General features: G+C 44.8%; 1 protein-coding gene across 3 annotated transcripts; it reads left to right on the top strand.

Moving 5' to 3' along the window:
- Nucleotides 1–28: 28 nt before the first annotated feature.
- LOC106560440 (vasculin-like protein 1) lies at nt 29–25,385 on the top strand. 3 transcript variants are annotated; one of them, XM_014123343.3, is made up of 11 exons: nt 29–291; nt 637–1,825; nt 2,190–2,304; nt 10,709–10,835; nt 10,998–11,272; nt 12,154–12,232; nt 12,313–12,512; nt 17,341–17,496; nt 21,396–21,643; nt 22,913–23,015; nt 23,894–25,385. In XM_014123343.3, the coding sequence occupies exons 3-11, from the start codon at nt 2,245–2,247 to the stop codon at nt 24,059–24,061; spliced, it is 1,416 nt and encodes a 471-aa protein (XP_013978818.2). In that variant the 5' UTR covers nt 29–291; nt 637–1,825; nt 2,190–2,244; the 3' UTR covers nt 24,062–25,385. The 3 variants fall into 3 exon arrangements, with proteins under 3 accessions (XP_013978818.2, XP_013978819.2, XP_013978820.2); XM_014123344.3 differs by having other exon boundaries at nt 39–397; XM_014123345.3 differs by having other exon boundaries at nt 291–519.
- Nucleotides 25,386–26,093: the final 708 nt, after the last annotated feature.

Here is a 26,093-nt window from a genome sequence, read left to right as displayed (position 1 = left end):
TAAACTGTTTATAACGCGTGGACATGTGCTCTTCCATCGATTAGTATGTCTAGGACAAACAGGAACAAGTAGCAAGCTAGGATAGCTAACGTTACTGTTAGCTAGTTCAAACGAAAGTCTGATAAAACGGGATCTCACAACTCAAATGTACTAACTACGACAGCTCAAATTATATATTTGCAGTTGCAAGACAGGCATGTTCCGCTTACACGTATATATCGGATATTAGCTGAATTGACAGAGACAAGTGATCACAGTGGTCTGTGTGAGGCTCGAGACATTTATCTCTAGGTAGGTGGCCATTTTGACACAGTTGATTTCGTCTGCTGCTAGCTCCATTTATCATCCATGGCCGTTGACAGTTACACTGTTCGATGTTCATGTGTCATCACGTCAAGTAATGCATATATAGTATTTTATGTTGTTAGCTAATATAATAATATTGGAAGTTGCACCATGCGTAATCGTTCATTGGCGAGTCGCACCCATTCAAAGGCCTGCTAGCAGTAACGTTAGCTTGTACGTAATGCTTGTTTACAACCGAGCCTGCTAACTAGTTTTCTAGCTGCTAGCCATATTACATAACTCTAACTGCCCATTGTCATTTTCTTGCCTAAATGTTGTGTTTCTTAACAGTGTTGATCTGCTGCAAAGGTGTGAAGAAGTAATTTGAAGAGACGGCTGAGAAGTAAAGAAGAACACTTAGTTTTGTTTTGTTCAATGCCAATCCTTACAACAACTTCAGCAACAATCTCTTCTGCCAGATGCTACAGCAAAGTCAGGATTGTACAATCTAGTAAAAGGCAGACAGTTGTTAGGTATCTTTTTGAAAATTATATGAGTGACCTTTTATTAAGGAGAGTTGCCTCTGTATGACTCGAGTATAATTTTATAGCTAAGAAGTGAGTCAGTTTACACGGGTATGTGCTTTGAATGAATGGTGTATCTGACCAACAACAACAGCCTGGGTTTGTCGTGTCTGAGGGTAAGATAAATGCAAAAAGGTGCACAGAACCAAATCTCCAGTACGTTCTCTAGCAATACAAGCTCTTCAATAGTGAGTTAATGAGAATGTCAGGCTCCTTCTCACACCCCTTCTCAGAAGAGTCAGGATTTAGGGTGTGTTGATTGATACTACTAACAAACACAATGCTAGTCACATCATAGCGATAGGCCCCCCTTGGGTTTTGTTATGTGACTGAACCGTGACCCCCCCCCCCCCCCGTTTCTCCCTGTCGTAGCCCTCCGGTTGTGTGGATGAGGTGAACACAGGCTTTTCGCTGTTTTCCCCTTGAAGCGGCACTGTGAGGTAGATTCCCCCCCCCCCCCCCACACATTTTTTTCAGAGTGTCCACATCTGGAGATAGGATGAGTTGGTGAGGAGGAATCAGTGTCAGGGCTGGCACAAAGTGCTGCTTCCATAAACCTTTTGAGAACATAGAACAGTTGAGTTGACTTTCCTCACTGACTCACAAAGACAGGCCTAGATCAAACAACCAAACAGATCCCTACTACGTATGCTTGCTTTTCATTCATGTCTGTCTGACTGATTCAATCGAATCATCTCGACACCAGCCAAGACCTGCAGTACCGATAACTGTGCCAGTCTCCTTACCACCCAAGCCCCTTCTCCAGTCATCGCCTCACCCTGGGAACTGGAGCTTCTCTCTGCCAGGGGCTCTGTCTCGCTCAGGCTGAAGAGTGGTTCTACCTCCTGGTCTGCCTTAGCTTAACAGACACCAGGCCTGGGCCAGCTGTACCAAGAGGAACACATACCACACTGACAGAGAGAAGGGCCACTGGACTACAGAGCTGACTACTCTGGGTAAGAAGATTTGTTATGTCATTCTGGTCAAGCTGTCGGTGGGTACAATCAGTGTCCTCTCTTTATACTGAAGTGAAATGACACTAACTACCAAGTGATTTGGCAGAGTTCACATTCGCACACACTTCGAAAAGCTGCAATGATGATCGGTGTAAATCCTAATTCATTAAAATCATTCATTTTCATTATTTGGGTAAAGATGAATAAAGACTACCATAAGTTGTCTGACATAAGCAGCCTGACATTATCTTGCATGAAACACCAACTCCTCTGAAGTAACAATGATGGTTATTCATACTAATTTCTGTCTGATGTCTGTTATTAGAGGTCAGGCAGTGATATCCCTCTTTCCTTGCCTCTCCAGATCCTGGCCATGAGGTTTGATGCCACGCTCTACTGACGGGAGACACTGGACCTAAATGGCGCAGCATGACTTTGTTCCAGCCTGGCTTAACTTCTCCACGCCTCAGCCCGCCAAGGTAAGTGAGCAGGACCGGTACTGGCCGTCCTAGTCTGTTGCTCCTCTATTGTTCCTCAAGCAAGTCGGAAGGCTGATGACATCAGGACTTCCCATCAAACCATCACGACTTCCCATCAAAACCTTTGCAGTTGTCTAAAAAACACTATTTTGCTCAAAACATACACTGCTCAAAAAAATAAAGGGAACACTTAAACAACACATCCTAGATCTGAATGAAAGAAATAATCTTATTAAATACTTTTTTCTTTACATAGTTGAATGTGCTGACACCAAAATCACACAAAAAGAATCAATGGAAATCCAATTTATCAACCCATGGAGGGCTGGATTTGGAGTCGCACTCAAAATTAAAGTGGAAAACCACACTACAGGCTGATCCAACTTTGATGTAATGTCCTTAAAACAAGTCAAAATGAGGCTCAGTAGTGTGTGTGGCCTCCACGTGCCTGTATGACCTCCCTACAACGCCTGGGCATGCTCCTGATGAGGTGGCGGATGGTCTCCTGAGGGATCTCCTCCCAGACCTGGACTAAAGCATCCGCCAACTCCTGGACAGTCTGTGGTGCAACGTGGCGTTGGTGGATGGAGCGAGACATGATGTCCCAGATGTGCTCAATTGGATTCAGGTCTGGGGAACGGGCGGGCCAGTCCAGTCCATAGCATCAATGCCTTCCTCTTGCAGGAACTGCTGACACACTCCAGCCACATGAGGTCTAGCATTGACTTGCATTAGGAGGAACCCAGGGCCAACCGCACCAGCATATGGTCTCACAAGGGGTCTGAGGATCTCATCTCGGTACCTAATGGCAGTCAGGCTACCTCTGGCGAGCACATGGAGGGCTGTGCGGCCCCCCAAAGAAATGCCACCCTACACCATGACTGACCCACCGCCAAACCGGTCATGCTGGAAGATGTTGCAGGCAGCAGAACGTTCTCCACGGCGTCTCCAGACTCTGTCACGTCTGTCACATGTGCTCAGTGTGAACCTGCTTTCATCTGTGAAGAGCACAGGGCGCCAGTGGTGAATTTGCCAATCTTGGTGTTCTCTGGCAAATGCCAAACGTCCTGCACGGTTTTGGGCTGTAAGCGCAACCCCCACCTGTGGACGTCGGGCCCTCATACCACCCTCATGGAGTCTGTTTCTGACCGTTTGAGCAGACACATGCTGCTGCTGAGTTGTTGCCCTCCTACGGCCTCCTCCACGTCTCCTGATGTACTGGCCTGTCTCCTGGTAGCGCCTCCATGCTCTGGACACTACGCTGACAGACACAGCAAACCTTCTTGCCACAGCTCGCATTGATGTGCCATCCTGGATGAGCTGCACTACCTGAGCCACTTGTGTGGGTTGTAGACTCCGTCTCATGCTACCACTAGAGTGAAAGCACCGCCAGCATTCAAAAGTGACCAAAACATCAGCCAGGAAGCATAGGAACTGAGAAGTGGTCTGTGGTCTCCACCTGCAGAACCACTCCTTTATTGGGGGTGTCTTGCTTATTGCCTATAATTTCCACCTGTTGTCTATTCCATTTGCACAACAGCATGTGAAATGTATTGTCAATCAGTGTTGCTTCCTAAGTGGACAGTTTGATTTCACAGAAGTGTGAATGACTTGGAGTTAGATTGTTTTGTTTAAGTGTTCCCTTTATTTTTTTGAGCAGTATATATTGTTTTACCCTTTAAGCCAAGTGCACACTACACCATTTAGCTGTCCCAGACAAGTTTTTGAGAACGGAGACAAAATCCTCATGTCGTTGCCCTCTCGGTGCGCAGTCTTCACCGACGCGTTTAATGTGAGCAGGTCAGAAACGCAATCTGATTACTTCCGATCCCGTCTTTGAGCAATCCGACGTCCCAATATTTTCGAACATTTATTTTATCGGCACAAAATCTACAACGCTCTTGTAGTGTAAGATGTGCAATGACAAGTTTTGAGAACAGTGATCAGCAATAGCCAATGAGAGCTCATCAGAGAAGACATTGTTTCGAATCACCCAGAATGTGTAGACTCTTGAGCCGGAGCGATGACTACTTGCGTTTCTACTTGCCAAAGTCACTTTAACCAAAGTCAGTGTCAAATTGTGTCATCTCTGAAGTTCACAAGCAATGTTATTTATTTTCTTAAATTTCTTCTCAGACTCCCCAACTCCCAAACGGGCTCGGGAGGCGAAGGTCGTGTCATGTGTCCTCCGAAACATGACCCGCCAAACCGCGCTTCTTAACACCCGCCCGCTTAACCTGAAAGCCAGCCGCACCAATGTGTTGGCGGAAACACTGTTCACCTGACGATCGAGGTCAGCCTGCAGGATTCGCTATCGCGAGATGAGCCATTGATTTAAGTAAAGCGCCAAATCCTCCCCTAAGCCGGACGACGCTGGGCCAATTGTGTGCCGCCCTATGGGACTCCCGATCACGGCCGGTTGTGATACAGCCCGGGATCAAACCTGGGTCTCTAGGGAGGCCCTACAAGCAATGTTATTTCATTCAAAATGTTGGCTAGATATTTCAACTCTGTATGCCAAGCGTGAATGAGGCTGCGTTAACAATCTAATCTCATCATCACATCATTGTGTTCATGAGACAGCGTGGTATGGAGAATCCTCACGACCAAGTGAAGAATCTTGTAGTGTGTGACCCCCGTCTGTGCCACATCGTTTAGTGTGCGCACCACTAAGTTGGCAAGACAAAAAACAACAGGAAAGACAGTCGTTTAATGTGAGCGGCTCGGCGATGTTTGGATTTTGAAAGTCGTGTGGTGTACACCAGGCATTAGTTTGTGTACTTTACTGTATTTATACGTGGAATATCACTTTTCAACAGGAAAAGTAAAGAAATCACTGGAGGACGTCTTTATGCTCTGAATATCAGCTCCCCACCTTTATACCCACCTTGATCAAACTTTTCTTTTTCGCTGTGATGCAGCTCGTCAAAAATATATACGAATACAAACTTGAAATCACTGATTATCATGACAATTTAGCCAACTGTGTGAAATTCCTAGACAGCAGTTTCCTTTGACCTGTCCTGTTTTTAGGATATACACCTGTGGGTTAGGCTATTTGATCAGAAAAATGTGCATGATGTAAAAAGTGTCTCATGACATTTGTCATAAATTTGATCTCCAGCCTGTAGGCTACAGAAAACACCACTCTGTCTACCTTAGGCTATAGGCTACATGATTTACAGTGCCTTCAGAAAGTGTTCACACCACTTTACTTTTTCCACATTTAGTTGTGTTACAACCTGAATTAAAATTGTATTCAATTGTGATTTTTTTTTTGTCACTGGCCTACACACAATACCCCATAATGTCAAGTTCAGAAGTAGTAATGTGCTTGACAAGTCGGGTAATAAGTTGCATGGACTCACTCTGTGTGTAATAAGTGTTTAACATGATTTTTGAATGACTACTTCATCTCTGTACCCCACACATACAATTATCTGTAAGGTCTCTCAGTCGAGCAGGGAATTTCACACAGTTTCAAAGACCAGGGTGGTTTTACACTGCCTTACAAAGGGCACGTATTGGTAGATGGGTAAAAAATAAAGAAAAGCAGACATTGAATATCCCTTTGAGCATGGTGAAGTTATTAATTACACTTTGGATCGTGTGTCAATACACCCAGTCACTACAAAGATACAGGTGTCCTTCCTAATTCAGTTACAAGAGAGGAAGGAAACTGCTCAGGGATTTCACCATAAGGCAAATGGTGACTTTAAAACAGTTAGAGTTTAATGGCTGTGATAGGAGAAGACTGAGGATGGATCAACAACATTGTAGTTACTCCACAATACTAACCTAAATGACAGAGTGAAAAGAATGAAGCCTGTACAGAATAAAAATATTCCAGAACATGCATCCTGTTTGAAATAACAAAATAAAAAAAATGTGGCAAAGAAATTAACTTCATGTCCTGAATACAAAGTGTTATGTTTGGAGCAAATATAACACAACACGTCACCGAGTACCACTATCAATATTTTCAAACATTGTGGTGGCTACAACATGGGTGTGCTTGTCACCTGCAAGGACTAGGGAGTTTGATAATAAGAAATGGTATAGAGCTAAGGACTGGCAAAATCCAAGTGGAAAACCTGGTTGGTCTGCTTTCCAAGAGACACAATCACCTTTCAGCAGGACAATAACTTAAAACACAAGAAGAAATATACACTGGAGTTGCTAACCAAGATGACATTTAAATGTTCCTGAGTGGCCTAGTTACACTTTTGACTTGAAAATGGCTGTCAAGCAATGATCAACAACCAACTTGACAGTGTGAAGAATTCTGAAAAAAAGAATGTGCAAATATTGTACAATCCAGATATGAATATCTCTTGGAGACTTACCCAGAAAGACTTACAGCTGTAATTGCTGCCAAAGGTGATTCTAACATGTATTGGTTGAGTACTTATCTAATCAAGATACATTAGTGTTTTATTTTTTACAAATGTTAGAATTTTTCTTCCACTTTGACATTAGAGTATTTTGTGTAGATTGTTGGCAAAAAAATACAATTAAATCTGTTTTAATCCCACTTTGTAACACAACAAAATGTGGAAAAAGTCAAGGTGTGTGAATACTTTCTGAAGGCACTGTATGTTAAATTATTTTTGACGGGACATTGGTGGAGTGCCTCAGCGGTGTGTCTCCTACTGCACCCTGGAGACGCGCGCTGGAAATTGACAATATTTTGCACCCCTGCCTTTGACAAAGTGGGTACTGCACGGAGTGGCCTCAGCTCTCACCTAAATAGCCCATATGCCACTGGGTGAGATAAATATTAATTGTTTGGGGCAGAATTATGTAAGGTATATGTGTTGTTGGAGGTTCATCTTGGTCTGTTTAGCTCAGGAAATGTCCCAGCACCTCTCTGGGTCTCTCTTACAGGGCCCTCCTGCCTTAGGCCGCTGCATAATCCTGCCTAATAGGGGGGCCGGCCCTGTAAGTGAGACCTAGAGAGGTGCTGGGGGTTAGGACAGGACAGGCATCCTATAATTCCTACTACAGACCATCACTGCCTGGTACGGCAATTGCTCGGCCTCCGACCGCAAGGCACTACAGAGGGTAGTGCGTACGACCCAGTACATCACTGGGGCTAAGCTGCCTGCCATCCAGGACGTCTACACCAGGCGGTGTCAGAGGAAGGCCCTGAAAATTGTCAAAGACCCCAGCCACCCCAGTCATAGACTGTTCTCTCTACTACCGCATGGCAAGCGGTACCGGAGTGCCAAGTCTAGGACAAAAAGGCTTCTCAACAGTTTTTACCCCCAAGCCATAAGATTCCCCCCCCCCCCCCCCCCAACCCCTCTTTTACGCTGCTGCTACTCTCTGTTTATCATATATGCATAGTCACTTTAACCATATCTACATGTACATACTACCTCAATCAGCCCGACTAACCGGTGCATGTATGTAGCCTCGCTACTGTTATAGCCTCGCTACTGTATATAGCCTCGCTACTGTTATTTATCACTGTATTTTTACTGTTGTTTTATTTCTTTACTTACCTATTGTTCACCTAATACCTTTTTTGCACTGTTGGTTATAGCCTGTAAGTAAGCATTTCACTGTAAGGTCTACATCTGTTGTATTCGGTGCACGTGACAAATACACTTTGATTTGATTTGTTCTGTAAATATGTTTTCTCAGAAGTTACTCTGCTACTTGAAAAATTGCTTCTGGGAATGCCATGCTTTGTTAAATCAAGCTTTTTACGTGGCTGCGTAAAATGTTAGCAGACTATGCATAGTAGGTCCAATGTTTGCGCTGCGGTGCCTGGTTGAACTTTGACCCCAAAGGTATGTTGTGGCCTTAAATGGCCCAGGTAGTTATGGCTGCCTGTCTCTGTTGTAGAGGACAATATACAATATAACACTATAGTCTGTATCACTTATTTCTAGTAGCACTTGTCAGAATTCTGTAGCTGTTAAAGTCATGGTTCAAAGTAATATGAATGACAGTCTAGACAGTTTTTTTTGAGAGAGAGATTTAAGACGTTTAAGGATTTTGGTGTCTTTATGCAGCCAATTCAATAATAAGAAAAAATTATAAAATTCCACGTCAAATTAAAATGCAGAATAATGGTTGTATTACGTATGTATGACCTCTAGGGCCCGGCAATTAACTTACACTATATATACAAAAGTATGTGGACACACCTTCAAATTAGCTATTTCAGCCACACCCGTTGCTGACAAGTGTAGAAAATCGAGCACACAGCCGTGCAATTGACATAGACAAACATTGGCAGTAGAATGGCCTTACTGAAGAGCTCAGTGACTTTCAACATGGCACTGTCATAGGATGCCACCAAGTCAGTTAATCAAATTTCTGCCCTGCTAGAGATGCCCCGGTCAACTGTAAGTGCTGTTATTGTGAAGTGGAAACGTCTAGGCGCAACAAGGGCTCAGCCGCGAAGTGGTAGGCCACACAAGATCACAGAACGGGAGCGCCGAGTGCTGAAGCGAGCAGCGCGTTAAAATCATCTGTCCTTGGTTGCAACACTCACTACCAAGTCCCAAACTGCCTCTGGAAGCAACATCATTATAATTACTGTTTGTCGAGAGCTTCATGAAATGGGTTTACACACAAGCCTAAGATCACCATGCGCAATGTCAAGCGTCAGCTGGAGTGGTGTAAAGCTCGCCACCATTGGACTCTGGAGCTGTGGAAACGCGTTTTCTGTAGTGATGAGTCACGCTTCACCATCTGGCAGTCCGACAGACGAATCTGGGTTTGGCGGATGCCAGGAGAACGCTACCTGCCCGAATGCATAGTGCCAACTGTAAAGTTTGGTGGAGGAGGAATAATGGTCTGGGGCTGTTTTTAATGGTTTGGGCTAGGCACCTTAGTTCCAGTGAAGGGAAATCTTAACACTACAGCATATACTGACATTCTAGATAATTCTGTGCTTCCAACTTTGTGGCAACAGTTTGTGGAAGGCCCTTTCTGTTTCAGCATGACAATGCCCCCGCAGAAAGTGAGGTCCATATAGAAATGGTTTGTCGAGATCGGTGTGGAACTTGACTGGCCTGCACAGAGCCCTGACTTCAACCCATCGAACACCTTTGGGATGAATTGGCACACCGACTGTGAGCCAGGCCTAATTACCCAACATCAGTGCCCGCAGAAATGTTCCAACATCTAGTGAAAAGCCTTCCCAGAAGAGTGGACCAACTCCGTATTAATGTCCATGATTTTGGAATTAAATGGTTGACGAGCAGGTGTCAACATACTTTTGGCCATGTAGTGTATGTCTACCACAACCCTATGCAGACATAGAACACATCTACAGTAACATGTCGATAGCGACAATTGATACATTTTCAGACAAAATAAAAAAGGTTCCGCATCAGGTCTGTACTTTTTTAAGACAGTAGAATTCTGCTCCGGGGTAAAATGTTATGTATTTTTTCCTGACAACAATACACGTTGCTGATTTATGTGCTGCTGTGTTCTTGTTTTTAAAAAAAAAGTATGGTATTGTAGCTAGGTGTGTTTTATTTCTACAAAATGTCTTGGTAAATCACAGTATTTAACAGACTTTAAAGTACTTTTCTAGGGAGAGTGGCCTGCTTGCAGCAGCTCGAGATTATTTGATTGACACTTCTGGTTGCCTAGTGATGGATTTTTGTCCCGTTTCGGCAAACCTTCATTAAACACAAGTAAAAATGCCCGTTCATATCACCAGATAAGGTTTCGTAGTGTAGTCTACCCTAATTGACAGACAAACAAACATGCCGTAGCCGAGTGGCTTTCAAGGGGCCACATTCCATTATGTCTGAAACGTTATCGATACAGGCTACCGGTAGCCTACTGTAATTTCAAGTGAGGCAAAAACGAAAAGTAGGCTCGCAAGACTGGCCCGAAGACATCGGTGCCATGAATAGGCAAGGATATTCTACAGGCGTCAGACCGAAGACTGAACACACACTTGCATCATTAGCAAAGAGACGGAGCAGGCAGGCCAGCGCGAGGGAGAGAGAGGCAGAAGCGTGCTCATATGTTTTGGTCATCTGCATCTCGCAATGTCTTGTCTTGCCTACCTTGCAAATTTAAAGCCTCTTCCTCTGATTTTATGTGAATTACACAACTTCCCCAGGCCTTTATAGCCTGTTGGTTATAACACGGAAAATAATGTTTTGTGATAACTGAACTGGGATTTTAATTAAGTGGGGGGGATTTCGGTTAGGGATTTTTCTTAACGTTAAGGATCCCAACTTCGTTTAAACGGTTATTTTCACACACCTATTTTGGTATAGTGTAATGGCTTGTGAGCTATTGCTCTGAGTGGTTACTGAGGCTCTTATAAATGTGCCCCTCTGTCTCTCTCTCTCTGTCTCTCTCTCTTTGACTCTCTTTCTCCATCTCTGTACATCTCTCTTTCCCTCTCTGTATCTCTCAGTCTCTTGCAGCGTTTGAGAGGCACGGAGAGAGTCTTGCCCGTGGTGATGCTCGGCCCGCTGTGAGCCGCCGCCGTCATAACTCCTCCGACGGCTTCTTCAACAACAGCCCTCTCAGAGCACCGGCAGGTAGCACATACATATGGTCTCACCCTACCTGACCCTGACTACCAAATCAAAGTGTATTAGTCACAGATATACATATGTTAAAGCAGGGTGTGTGTGTGGGATGGATTATGTGGTCCAATCAGTTCTTAACCTTGATTTTATTTTTCCACTCCTGGATGCTAGGTGATGGGTTGCACCATCCCTCTCTCCTGCGGCATGACTCTGTGGACTCAGGCGTGGCTAAGGGAGGGCAGGGGGGCCTGGGCAGCGGTCTCTGGGGGCAGGAGGGACCCCACCATGGGCGCCACACCAAGCGCCCAGTGGGGGACAGGGAGAGGGACAGGGAGCGACCAGGGCCCCACCGTCAGCGCAACGGGACCTTCCACCCCCGGAAAGGAGGCTTCCTGCCAGTTGAGGGAGACCATGAGGACAAGCTGAAGTTTGTGGAGGAGGATTTTGTGGGTGCCCTCATCTTTCTCCAGATTTTCATTGCTTGAATTTAAAACAACTCCAAAGCTTTGGTTTATCAAGCTGTTTCAGATCATTTTAAAATTGTTAGCGACCTGCTGGGTGATTACTATGTTTACCGTAAATTCCGGACTATAAGCAGCAACTTTTTTCCCAGGCTTTGAACCTCGCGGCTTAAACAATGACGCGGCTAATATATGGATTTTTCCCGCTTTCAATTTTTTTCTCTCCAAAAAAACACATTCTGTGACGTGTTCAGTTTTTGGGCGGCATGAAGCTTTCATTAGACCAATGAAATTGCCGAACGGGTTAAGGTCAAACAACTTTTTTGTTTACTGTTTAGATTAAATCGAGCGCTCTCAAACTTCCCATCATTCTGATTACGGTAGTCATTTTGTCACCCTCATCATGGCACAGACACGGAGAAATGCATATGATGCAGCTTTCAAGTTGAAGGCGATTGATCTGACTGTTGGAAAAGGAAATAGAGCTGCTGCACGGGAGCTTGGTCTTAATGAGTCGATGATAAGACGTTGGAAACAGCAGCGTGAGGAATTGACTCAGTGCAAAAAGACAACTAAAGCTTACTGCTAATTTTTTATTTTTTGTTTTAAGCCGTGTTTCGTTAAAGCCTATATATTTTTGTTACAAGCCGTGTTTAGTTAAAGCCTGTGTAAAGTTCATTTGTTTCAATGTACCGGTAGGCACCTGCGGCTTATAGACGTGCGGGTTATTTATGTTCAAAATAATATATATTTTTTAATTCAGTGGGTGCGGCTTATATTCAGGTGTGCTTAATAGTCCGGAAATTACGGTAAATTACTTCAGACAACTTTTGTTAAGTTACGGGTGTTTTTGCTTTTTTCCACAGCCCTCACTCAATCAATCAGAGAGCAGTGGGAAGCCGGTGGCCCAGTCTCATGCTGTAGGGAGTCCTGTAGGAGTTTGGGGTGAGTGAGGAGCTCTGCCAGTGACTGGCTTTGAAAGGGAGCAAGCCTGATTGATTGATTGGTCAATCCTTCCCCCACAGAGCACCCCCCTAGTGCCAAGCAGACCATAACTAAGATGTTGGTCATCAAGAAGGTTTCCAAGGAAGACCCTAGCGCTGCTTTCTCTGCTGGTTTCGCCAACACAACGGTACCCCACCTAACCAACGGCACCAAAACCCCTATCTCCTCATCCAGTATCTACAAGAACCTGGTGCCCAAGCCAGCTATCACCCCAACCAAGGTAGGTAAAGAAAAAAAAGGTAGGTCATAAATATTGTCACGTCCCCAGCCAAGGTAGGCCCTCACTACTGCCATCTCCTCAACCAGGACAGGGTATAATCACTAGTCACATCCTCAGCCAAGGTAGGACCTCACTACTGCCATCTCCTCAACAGGACAGGGTATAATCACTAGTCACATCCTCAGCCAAGGTAGGACCTCACTACTGCCATCTCCTCAACCAGGACAGGGTATAATCACTAGTCACATCCTCAGCCAAGGTAGGACCTCACTACTGCCGTCTCCTCAACCAGGACAGGGTATAATCACTAGTCACATCCTCAGCCAAGGTAGGACCTCACTACTGCCATCTCCTCAACAGGACAGGGTATAATCACTAGTCACATCCTCAGCCAAGGTAGGCCCTCACTACTGCCATCTCCTCAACAGGACGGTATAATCACTAGTCACATCCTCAGCCAAGGTAGGACCTCACTACTGCCATCTCCTCAACCAGGACAGGGTATAATCACTAGTCACATCCTCAGCCAAGGTAGGACCTCACTACTGCCGTCTCCTCAACCAGGACAGGGTATAATCACTAGTCACATCCTCAGCCAAGGTAGGACCTCACTACTGCCATCTCCTCAACAGGACAGGGTATAATCACTAGTCACATCCTCAGCCAAGGTAGGCCCTCACTACTGCCATCTCCTCAACAGGACGGTATAATCACTAGTCACATCCTCAGCCAAGGTAGGACCTCACTACTGCCATCTCCTCAACCAGGACAGTGTATAATCACTAGTCACATCCTCAGCCAAGGTAGGACCTCACTACTGCCGTCTCCTCAACCAGGACAGGGTATAATCACTAGTCACATCCTCAGCCAAGGTAGGACCTCACTACTGCCATCTCCTCAACAGGACAGGGTATAATCACTAGTCACATCCTCAGCCAAGGTAGGCCCTCACTACTGCCATCTCCTCAACAGGACGGTATAATCACTAGTCACATCCTCAGCCAAGGTAGGACCTCACTACTGCCATCTCCTCAACCAGGACAGGGTATAATCACTAGTCACATCCTCAGCCAAGGTAGGACCTCACTACTGCCGTCTCCTCAACCAGGACAGGGTATAATCACTAGTCACATCCTCAGCCAAGGTAGGACCTCACTACTGCCATCTCCTCAACAGGACAGGGTATAATCACTAGTCACATCCTCAGCCAAGGTAGGCCCTCACTACTGCCATCTCCTCAACAGGACGGTATAATCACTAGTCACATCCTCAGCCAAGGTAGGACCTCACTACTGCCATCTCCTCAACCAGGACAGGGTATAATCACTAGTCACATCCTCAGCCAAGGTAGGACCTCACTACTGCCATCTCCTCAACCAGGACAGGGTATAATCACTAGTCACATCCTCAGCCAAGGTAGGACCTCACTACTGCCTTCTCAAATCAAATGTTACTTGTCACTAACACGTGTTTAGCAGATGTTATTGGGGGTGTATCAAAATGCTTGTGTTTCTAGATCTAACAGTGCAGTAATATCTAACAAGTAATATCTAACAATACACACAATCTAAAGTAAAGGAATGGAATTAAGAATATATACATATTTGGACGAGCAATGTCAGAGCGGCATAGACTAACATACAGTAGAATAGGATAGAATACAGGATATACCTATGAGATGAGTAATGCAAAATATGTAAACATTATTAAAGTGACTACTGTTCGAATGATTAAAGTGGCCAGTGATTTCAAGTCTATGTATATAGGGCAGCAGCCTCTAATGTGCTAGTGATGGCTATTTAACAGCCTGATGGCCTTGAGATAGAAGCTGTTTTTCAGTCTCTCAGTCCCAGCTTTGATGCACCTATACTGACCTCACCTTCTGGATGATAGCGGGGTGAACAGGCAGTGGTTCGGGTGGTTGTTGTCCTTGATGTTCTTTTTCGCCTTCCTGTGACATCGGGTGCTGTAGGTGTCCTGGAGGGCAGGTAGTTTGCCCCCGGTGATGTGTTGGGCAGACCGCACCAACCTCTGGAGAGCCCTGCAGGGGGGGCTCCCTCTGCTGTTTCCTGAAGTCCATGATCAGCTCCTTTTGTTGACGTTGGGTGAGGTTATTTTCCTGGCACCACACTCCCAGAGCCCTTACCTCCTCCCTGTGTAGGCTGTCTCGTCATTATTGGTAATCAGGCCTACTACTGTTGAATCGTCTGTAAACTTGATGATTGAGTTGGAGGCGTGCATGGCCACGCAGTCATGGGTGAACAGGGAGTGCAGGAGGGGGCTGAGCACGCATCCTTGTGGGGCCATAGTGTTGAGGATCAGCGAAGTAGAGGTGTTGTTTCCTATCTTCACCACCTGGGGGCGGCCTGTCAGGAAGTCCAGGACCCAGTTGCACAGGGCGGGGTTCAGACCCAGGGCCTCAAGCTTAATGATGAGCTTGGAGGGTACTATGGTGTTGAATGCTGAGCTATAGTCAATGAACACCATTCTTACATAGGTATTCCTCTTGTCCATATGGGATAGGGCAATGTGCAGTGCGATGACGATTGCATCGTCAGTGGATCTATTGGGGCGGTAAGCAAATTGAAGTGGAGCTAGGGTGTCAGGTAAGGTAGAGGTGATGTGATCCTTGACTAGTCTCTCAAAGCACTTCATGACAGAAGGAGTGCTATGGGGTGATAGTCATTTAGTTCAGTTACCTTTGCTTTCTTGGGTACAAGAACAATGGGGGACATCTTGAATCATTTGGGGACAACAGACTGGGATGGGGACAGATTCAATATGTCGGTGAACACTCTAGCCAGCTGGTCTGCGCATGCTCTGAGGACGCGGCTAGGGATGCCATCTAGGCCAGCAGCCTTGCGAGGGTTAACACCCTTAAATGTCTTGCTCACGTCGGCCATGGAGAAGGAGAGCCCACAGTCCTTGGTAGCAGGCCGCGTCAGTGGCACTGTGTTGTCCTCAAAGCAGGCGAAGAAGGGGTTTAGCTTGTCCGGAAGTGAGACGTCGGTGTCCGCGACGTGGCTGGTTTTCCCTTTGTAGTCCGTGATTGTCTGTAGACCCTGCCGCATACGTCTCGTGTCTGAGCCCTTGAATTGCGACTCCACTTTGTCTCTATACTGACGTTTTGCCTGTTTTATTGCCTTACGGAGGGAATAAGTACGCTGTTTGTATTCGGCCATATTCCCAACCTTGCCATGGTTAAATGCGATGGTTCGTGCTTTCAGTTTTGTGCATATGCTGCTATCTATCCACGGTTTTTGGTTAGGGTAGGTTTTAATAGTCACAGTGCATACAACAGCTCCTATACATTTCCTGATAAACTCAATCACCGTATCAGTGTATTCGTCTATGTTGGCAGAGGCTACCCGGAACATATCCCAGTCCGCGTGATCAAAACAATCTTAAAGCGTGGATTACGATTGCTCAGACCAGCGTTGAATAGTCCTTAGCACGGGTACTTCCTGTTTGAGCTTCTGCCTATAGGAAGGGAGGAGCAAAATGGAGTTGTGATCAGATTTGCCGAAGAGAGGGCAGAGGAGGGCCTTGTAGGCATCCTGGAAGTTGGAGTAGCAGTGGTCGAGTGTTTTAGCAGCGCGAGTACTACAGTCGATATGTTGATAGAACTTCGGTAACGTTTTTCTCAAATTTGCTTTGTTAAAATCCCCAGCTACAATAAATGCGGCCTCAGGATATGTGGTTTCCAGTTTACATAAAGGCCAGTGAAGTTCTTTGAGGGCCGTCGTGGTATTGGCTTGAGGGGGAATATACATGGCTGTGACTATAACCAAAGAGAATTCTCTTGGTAGGTAATACGGTCAGAATTTAATTGTGAGGTATTCTAGGTCGGGTGAACAAAAGGACTAGAGTTCCTGTATGTTATCACAATCACACCATGAGTAGTTAATAATGACAAATACGCCCTTCTTCTTCCCAGAGAGATATTTATTCCTGTCTGCGCGATGAACTGAGAAGCCCACTGGCTGAAAGAACGGACTCAGACAGTATATCCTGAGAGAGCCATGTTTCCGTGAAACAGAGTATGTTACAATCCCTGATGTCTCTCTGGATGGAAATCCTTGCCCTGAGCTCGTCAACTTTATTATCCAGAGACTGAACATTAGCGAGTAATATACTCGGAAGTGGTGGCTGGTGTGCTCGCCTTCTGAATCGGACTAAAAATCCACTCCGAGTACCTCTTTTCCGCCGGCCGAGTTTGGAACATCCTCTGGGATCAGTTCAATTGCCCTGGTGGGTACGAACAAAGGATCCGGTTTGGGAAAGTCGTAATGCTGGTAATGCTGGTGAGTTACCGCCGCTCTGATATCCAAAAGTTCTTCCTGGCTGCAGGAATACTGCAGAGTTTCCTAAGAGCTTGAAGCACGGCAGCCCTTTCACTGTGCCATTTTCCTCAACCAAGATAGGGTATAATCACTAGTCACATCCTCAGCCAAGATAGGACCTCACTACTGCCATCTCCTCAACCAGGACAGGGTATAATCACTAGTCACATCCTCAGCCAAGGTAGGACCTCACTACTGTCATCTCCTTGTGGGGCGGCAGGTAGCCTAGTGGTTAGAGCATTGGACTTGTAACCGAAAGGTTGCAAGATCGAATCCCCGAGCTGACAAGGTAAAAATCTGTCGTTCTGCCCCTGAACAAGGCACTGTTCCAAGGCAGTCGTTGAAAATAAGAATTTGTTCTGTACTGACTTGCCTAGTTAAATGAAGGTAACATTATTTTTAAAAACAGGACGGGGTATAATCACTAGTCGCATCGTCAGCCAAAATAATGAATCACTACTTTACTTTATTTTTTCCCTCTGTAGGCTGGTCCCTGGAAGCCAAGCGGGAGAGAAACCAAAAGCAGTTTTAATTTTTCCGGCTGGGACTCCGCCTTCACCAGCCCTGCTGCCTCTGTGAACAAACCTCTTACGCCTGTCACTCCCCCGACCTACGGCGCGACCTACGGAACACCCAAGGAGGTGAGTCTGACCTCTGACAGGGACCAGAGGGCAACTTACTTACAGTTGAAGTCGGAAGTTTACATACACTTAGGTTGGCGTCATTAAAACTTGTTTTTCAACCACTCCACAAATTTCTTGTTAACATACTATAGTTTTGGCAAGTCGGTTAGGACGTCTACTTTGTGCATGACACAAGTAATTTTTCCAATAATTGTTTACAGACAGATTATTTTACTTATAATTCACTGTATTACAATTCCAGTGGGTTAGAAGTTTACATACACTAAGTTGACTGGGCATTTAAACAGTTTGGAAAATTCCAGAAAATTATGTTATGGCGTTAGAAGCTTCTGATAGGCTAATTGACATAATTTGAGTCAATTGGAGGTGTACCTGTGGATGTATTTCAAGGCCTACTTTCAAACTCAGTGCTTCTTTGCTTGACATCATGGGAAAATCAAAAGAAATCAGCCAAGACCTCAGAAAAAAAATTGTAGACCTCCACAAGTCTGGTTCATCCTTGGGAGCAATTTCCAAATGCCTGAAGGTACCACGTTCATCTGTACAAACAATAGTACACACGTATAAACACCATTGGACGATGCAGCCGTCATACCGCTCAGGAAGGAGACGCGTTCTGTCTCCTTGAGATGAACGTACTTTTGTTCGAAAAGTGCAAATCAATCCCAGTACAACAGCAAAGGACCTTGTGAAGATGCTGGAGGAAACAGGTACAAAAGTATCTATATCCACAGTAAAACGAGTCCTATATCGACAAACCTGAAAGGCCGCTCAGCAAGGAAGAAGACACTGCTCCAAATCCGCCATAAAAAAGCCAGACTATGGTTTGCAACTGCACATGGGGACAAAGATCGTACTTTTTGGAGAAATGTCCTCTGGTCTGATGAAACAAAAATAGAACTGTTTGGCCATAATGACCATCGTTATGTTTGGAGGAAAAAGGGGGATGCTTGCAAGCCGAAGAACACCATCCCAACCGTGAAGCACGGGGTGGCAGCATAATGTTGTGGGGGTGCTTTGCTGCAGGAGGGACTGGTGCACTTCACAAAATAGATGGCATCATGTGGGAGGAAAATGATGTGGATATATTGAAGCAACATCTCAAGACATCAGTCAGGAAGTTAAAGCTTCATCGCAAATGGGTCTTCCAAATGGACAATGACCCCAAGCATACTTCCAAAGTTGTCAAAATGGCTTAAGGACAACAAAGTCAAGGTATTGGAGTGGCCATCACAAAGCCCTGACCTCAATCCTATAGAAAGTTTGTGGGTAAAACTGAAAAAGCGTGTGCGAGCAAAGAGGCCTACAATCCTGACTCAGTTACACCAGCTCTGTCAGGAGGAATGGGCCAGAATTCACCCAACTTATTGGGGAAGCTTGTGGAAGGCTACTCAACACATTTGACCCAAGTTAAACAATTTAAAGGCAATGCTACCAAATACTAATTGAGTGTATGTAAACTTCTGACCCACTGGGAATGTGATGAAAGAAATAAAAGCAGAAATAAATCATTCTCTCTACTATTATTCTGACATTTCACATTCTTAAAATAAAGTGGTGATCCTAACTGACCTAAGACAGGGACTTTTTACTAGAATTAAATGTCAGGAATTGTGAAAAACTGAGTTTAAATGTATTTGGCTAAGGTGTATGTAAACTTCCGACTTCAACTGTGTGTGTGTGTGTGTGTGTCTATATACACTGCTCAAAAAAATAAAGGGAACACTTAAACAACACAATGTAACTCCAAGTCAATCACACTTCTGTGAAATCAAACTGTCCACTTAGGAAGCAACACTGATTGACAATACATTTCACATGCTGTTGTGCAAATGGAATAGACAACAGGTGGAAATTATAGGCAATTAGCAAGACACCCCCAATAAAGGAGTGGTTCTGCAGGTGGTGACCACAGACCACTTCTCAGTTCCTACTGCTTCCTGGCTGATGTTTTGGTCACTTTTGAATGCTGGCGGTGCTTTCACTCTAGTGGTAGCATGAGACGGAGTCTACAACCCACATAAGTGGCTCAGGTAGTGCAGCTCATCCAGGATGGCACATCAATGCGAGCTGTGGCAAGAAGGTTTGCTGTGTCTGTCAGCGTAGTGTCCAGAGCATGGAGGCGCTACCAGGAGACAGGCCAGTACATCAGGAGACGTGGAGGAGGCCGTAGGAGGGCAACAACCCAGCAGCAGGACCGCTACCTCCACCTTTGTGCAAGGAGGAGCAGGAGAAGCACTGCCAGAGCCCAGCAAAATGACCTCCAGCAGACCACAAATGTGCATGTGTCTGCTCAAACGGTCAGAAACAGACTCCATGAGGGTGGTAATGAGGGCCCGACGTCCACAGGTGGGGGTTGTGCTTACAGCCCAACACCGTGCAGGACGTTTGGCATTTGCCAGAGAACACCAAGATTGGCAAATTTGCCACTGGCGCCCTGTGCTCTTCACAGATGAAAGCAGGTTCACACTGAGCACATGTGACAGACGTGACAGAGTCTGGAGACGCCGTGGAGAACGTTCTGCTGCCTGCAACATCCTCCAGCATGACCGGTGGGTCAGTCATGGTGTAGGGTGGCATTTCTTTGGGGGGCCGCACAGCCCTCCATGTGCTCGCCAGAGGTAGCCTGACTGCCATTAGGTACCGAGATGAGATCCTCAGACCTCTTGTGAGACCATATGCTGGTGCGGTTGGCCCTGGGTTCCTCCTAATGCAAGACAATGCTAGACCTCATGTGGCTGGAGTGTGTCAGCAGTTCCTGCAAGAGGAAGGCATTGATGCTATGGACTGGCCCGCCCGTTCCCCAGACCTGAATCCAATTGAGCACATCTGGGACATCATGTCTCGCTCCATCCACCAACGCCACGTTGCACCACAGACTGTCCAGGAGTTGACGGATGCTTTAGTCCAGGTCTGGGAGGAGATCCCTCAGGAGACCATCCGCCACCTCATCAGGAGCATGCCCAGGCGTTGTAGGGAGGTCATACAGGCACGTCGAGGCCACACACACTACTGAGCCTCATTTTTACTTGTTTTAAGGACATTACATCAAAGTTGGATCAGCCTGTAGTGTGGTTTTCCACTTTAATTTTGAGTGTGACACCAAATCCAGACCTCCATGGGTTGATAAATTGGATTTCCATTGATTATTTTTGTGTGATTTTGTTGTCAGCACATTCAACTATGTAAAGAAAAAAGTATTTAATAAGATTATTTCTTTCATTCAGATCTAGGATGTGTTGTTTAAGTGTTCCCTTTATTTTTTTGAGCAGTATATATATATATATCAGGGAGTCCTACTGAGATCAAGGTCTCTTTCAGAGATGAGCCCTAAATACAGAAAAGACACAAATTATAAATACAAAATGTAATCAGAAAGAAAAACACGGTCATAGAAAACAAACACATTCATCAGTAATACGGTCCTCAATCAGCTTTCTGAATTCCCCCAGAGGTACCAGCACATCAAATCTAAGAAAATGTTGAAGATTGTTCCACAGATAAGGTGCAAGAAAACTAAAAGCTGATTTACCAAACTCAGTAGAGACCAATGGAATTCCCAGAGTTAACCATCCCTGAGACTGGGTGTGGTAACTCGTATGTCTAAAGTTTAGTTATGATGTTAGGTACAGTGGGACTTTTTGTAAAAGGGCTTTATAAGTGAAAACATAGCAATGTATCGAACTAGGTGACATCGAAGAGGGCCAACCAACTTTCTGGTAGAGAATGCAGTGATGAGTACTAAAATTGTCACCCGTAATAAAGCTGTACTTAAGCCAACAAGAGTTGGATTCTGAAAACACTGCTCTAGCATTCCACCACTGACCCACTCTACACTTGATATGATACAATTTACTTGAAAAGACTTACAATTTATTTGGTAAGTCCTCTCTCAGCCTCCCTCCAGCATCACCCCTCCCATCGACGTCACCCCTCCTCGTCTGAAGCTGATGCGTCGCAGCACCGACCGGAAGAGTGAGTTCCTGCGAGGCCTGAAGGATGATTGGAACTGGGACGGGCCCACCTCTACCAGTCCCTCAGACCCTAAGGAGAACAGAGGAGACTTACAGGAGAATGGGTTCCCTCACTCTCTCAGCGACTCAGACACAGATCACCTTTCCAGCTCGTTGGAGGCAGAATACAGGTAAGTTTCACGCACGTGCACATACCCTCTCTTCCTTCACACCCCTCAGTGACTCAAAACAGTAAGATCCTGAAGCTGTGGGGTGTGTTGGGTTGGGTGTGATGTAGGGCGGTGGACCCCTGGGGTCAGGGTGGGGCGACCAAGCTAAATTGTGTGAAATTAACGAGAGCCCTACATTATTATTATGAAATTAATTATATGGAGGCTTTGCTGTTGCTGTATGTATACGCATGGACACTGAGTGTACAAAACATTAAGGACACCTTCCTAATATTGAGTTGCACCCCTTTTTGCCCTCAGAACAGCCTCAGTTCATTGTAGCATGGACTACAATGTGTCAAAAGCGTTCACGCGGATGATGGCCCATGTTGACTCCAATGCTTCCCACAGTTGTCTCAAGTTGGCTGGATGTCCTTTGGGTGGTAAACCATTCTTGATACACACAGAAAACTGTTGAGCATGAAAAACCCAGCAGCGTTGCAGTTCTTGACACACTCATACCGGTCGCCTGGCACCTACTACCATACCCCGTTCAAAGGCACTTAAATCTTTTGTCTTGCCCATTGACCATCTGAATGGCACACATACACAATCCATGTCTCAATTGAATCAAGGCTTAAAAATCCTTCTTTAACCTGTTTCCTCCCCTTCATCTACACTGATTGAAGTGGATTTAATACTTAAGAGTCTATAGACGCACCTGTGCGTCAATCTGAGTAACATGATACAAAATCCCCATCAAAATCCTCATGGGCTGCGTCTCCATCCACCACATCTTCCGATGTCAGGCCTTCCGCATCTGCGGTGGAAGGTGGCTGAGCTACAGGGGTGTTTGTCAGACCATGAGACTTCCAGAAAATCTGTCTTCTCAAGAAAACGTTTGTAGTGTCCGAACGGTTTCCGTTTTGCTCTACGACCCCCACAAGTGTCACGGGACACATCTGAACTCGGTAACGCTGATGTGCCAACTTTTGTCTGTAGCGTCCGAACCGTTTTGGTTCCGACGCTACTATGACCCCACCGTGGAAGGGGAGACTCATGAACACAATGGTGTTCTCCGTTTTGCTCTAGGACCCCCACCACTGTCACGGGACTAGTCTGAAGGTAACCCATACAAACACATGGAAGTATGGAGGTAGTTTTGTGACATAAAAATAAGGGGTTAAATGTGGAAAAACATGAATATTTCCTGAGCTTTCTTACATCTCTTAGATATAGGACAATCACTTCAAAGCTTGTTTTACCAGTGATCTCCGCCTCCTCTGGTAGGTTGCTAAAAACTATGGGCTGGCAGGAGTACCCAGAGAATGATGACAACTTTTTGCCCATCACTGATGCTGAGCTCCAAGAATTTCAAGCTAAAACTGAGAAGGTAAAAGCTATACATAACTATTTACATGCGTTACTGTGAGTGGATATCTCTCTATAGCTAGGTTTCCATCCAATTGGCGACAGATTTTCAAGAAAATATTCAAAAATGTGCACAAAAACAAATGCGCAATATTCCCACAAGAGGGGTGTTTTCATCACACTGACTTGTTGCAGATCAAGTGTTGTGCATGGTGATGACGTAGTGCACATAAAAACCACTTCTGCAGTTAAGTTCCCATGTACGAATAAAAAAACACAAATGGGTTACCATTGCATTTTCAACTCTAACAATGGTTTTGTCACAAAAACTGTTGCCATAAATAGCAAACTTGCCTAATGTTGTTCTGGTGCATGCTCTCTGGACAACAGTTTGCTGATAAAGTGGACCGGTTATATGATGAGATATGGATAAGAGCAAGGTCATTTTATTTGATAATTGGCAACAAGAACCATTCAAATAGTAGTCTACCCTCGATATTTAGCCTATTGGAAATTTGCATGATCACTGTGCACTTAACCAACATGTGAAGTTCATCATAAATTATTCCATATTGTGAAGTTCATCATAAATTATTCCAACATGTGAAGTTCATCGTAACTTATTTCATCTGCCTATAAACTTTTCATGCTTTTCCATGTCGTGGTGAAAGGCCATAGACTGTGGTAGACCTACAATGTGACATATCATTGCGTGATTATATCAATATTTTCATCACCATATCCCATCATTTCGAACATACAAATTGTCTATCGACATTATGAATTTGGACCGACATTTCCTGTTTCCAATAGCCCGGTTGTGACTTCTCATGCATCAGGTCTGCATGAAAAGTTTGGAAACCTGGTTACTGTTGTTATTAATCTATCTGTCTGTTCTAGCTGAAGAGGAACAGGCTGGGCCAGAACGGTGTTCTCCTGAAGCCTCTTCTCAAGGGTGCGCCCCTGCCCCTGCTGTCCTGGAGAAGCCCTGTAGAGCCTGAACTAGAAGAGGTCTCAGAGTCCGAGAGCACTAGCAGCAGCCAGACAGACGACGACGCCGACACCTAGCATGGCTTACACCCCTCCTCTTCTTCTTCCTCACGTCACGCTCCCTCACTCATTGCACTCGTCTGTTTTACACTTCTTCCTCGTTCACAAGAGACTGGTCATACAGACACTGGTGTGACAGAGAGGGGTCAGAGGTGATGCCTGCCTGAGGGTCTTTCTTCTTGGTTTTCCTTCTGCTTTTTCTTTCCTTTCTTTTTCTTCATTTTGACCCGTTTGTTTGGTCTTCTCCTAGAAGCTAAAATGATTTTTGAAAGCAAAACGCATCAGCATTTTTCTTTTGATTTTGTGATGAAAAAAGCTAACCCATGATGTTGACAACAACCAAACCAATAATGATTTTACTTGCAAATGACTTCATCGATCGATACTTTATTTTGTTGAAAGATGGCTTTGACACCCACTCTTGCTGAAACAATTTGTAGCATTTGTGTTGAGATGAAACAATCATTGTGAGCAGTTGATATTGACATTGCTTCCAATCCCCTAAATAACCCTTCTGTAAGGATTTAGGTTTGTTTTTTGTTTTGGTCCATTTAAAGCCAATAAATGGTAATGTATCTGTCTTATTTGAACAGTTTAAGGCATGCTTTTGCTCATCATTATATTTCTCCTAAGTGGTAGGAGAACATTCATTTACAGTTATGGACCACCATTACTTTTATTGCAATGCTGATTGAATGTAGCCAGTAAGGGCATAAAGAATAATAAAACAACGTTCCGAAGTAATGGAAATGTCACTTTACCAAACTTATTCTGGAGAAAAATTCAATTATTCCATCGTAGCTGTTCAAGCTGATTGTCTGTTCTTAGTTCACCAACCACCATCATTTTAAGATGTTCAAAATTCCAAGTTCTGTGGTTGATAAAGACTGTAAACGTTCAGCCCCCCCAAATACTCCTGCTTCTTGTATTAAGATACAACCTGGTTTTCTTTCTTACATGAGGGACTGCTTTTGAAAATTATGCATTTAGCAGATTTAGAAATTGCAACAATTTTCCTGGCTGGTAGAATGTTCAGCTGGCTTTACCACAGATTTAAGGCTCTTTGTTGTTGTTGGGTTTTCTTCTAATTTGGTACAGCTGTAAATCCCACATAGATATTTCTTTTTTTTGCATATTGTTCTTGCAGCCTTGATATTCAGGGTGGATTGTAAAAAAATATAATACAAATTGTGAGTTTTGAAAAATGTAAGATTATTTTGATAACATTATTTACATATTTTTAAAGATAAGGTTTCCTGTATGGGACTGTCTGTATGAGAAAGAAACTACTGCATCTTGTAAAAATGTAATTGTAATAAATATTTTGCATCGGTTTGCCAAACATTTGTCTGCTTCTCTATCTAAGAGTCTAAATGATCCACAAGTGATTTGTTTAGTACTAGATTTATCCAGTGACACCTATAAAATCAATTTGCGTCATCAAAGATAGAGCTGATTTGAGAAGTCTGCAGCCGGGGTGAGTTAGTTGTAGCCACTATAGGGCAGCAGAGGACACTTGAGAAGTCTGTGTTGAGGCCCCCACCACACAGCCATCGACATGGTGATTGTAACCAACAAACAGGGAAATCACCAGAAGCATAACCAATACTTTATGCTCAAGAGTAAACTAACTGTATACCTATGTTGATTTGGAGAAAAGTGGTAAATTTAGGAGTATATTTAGTTTTCACTCTTGTGATACGTGGTGTGTGCCTTTATTGTTGCCCAGTGGACGTGGTTAAAAGGATGCAGTGATGGAGTCATTGGGAGAGTTTCGCTGTCCGCTGTGTATGGTATTCCTCTCCCTCCGACTCCCGGAGAAACATAAAGCATTGTTCTGTATCGGGAGCAGCATTGGAGATCCCGTGGTGCTAAGACAAGGGCAGCCAGAGCGCAAGGGGATCTATCCAAAACCGGCACGCACCCATAATCTTATATGAGTAAGTCCGTTGGCTCTTCTGTTGTAGTGTGTGTTTCTGTCTAACATTGATTGTTTCTGACAGCTGAGAGAGCAGAGGGGTTTGCCCCTCCGGAACATGCAGGGGAGGGC

The sequence above is a fragment of the Salmo salar genome, chromosome 10, assembly GCF_965601325.2.
Source record: "Salmo salar chromosome 10, fSalSal1, whole genome shotgun sequence".
Classification (NCBI taxonomy): domain Eukaryota; kingdom Metazoa; phylum Chordata; class Actinopteri; order Salmoniformes; family Salmonidae; genus Salmo; species Salmo salar.
This window is presented reverse-complemented; position numbering and strand designations above follow the sequence as displayed.

What these genes read in the sequence shown, in the direction of transcription:
- LOC106560440 (XM_014123343.3), top strand. Translation starts at nt 2,245, where the DNA reads ATGGCGCAGCATGACTTTGTTCCAGCCTGGCTTAACTTCTCCACGCCT. An exon ending in AGTTTGTGGAGGAGGATTTT is followed by an intron (nt 11,273 to 12,153) that starts GTGGGTGCCCTC and finishes TTTTTTCCACAG; the next exon opens with CCCTCACTCAATCAATCAGA. An exon ending in CCTACGGAACACCCAAGGAG is followed by an intron (nt 17,497 to 21,395) that starts GTGAGTCTGACC and finishes GTCCTCTCTCAG; the next exon opens with CCTCCCTCCAGCATCACCCC.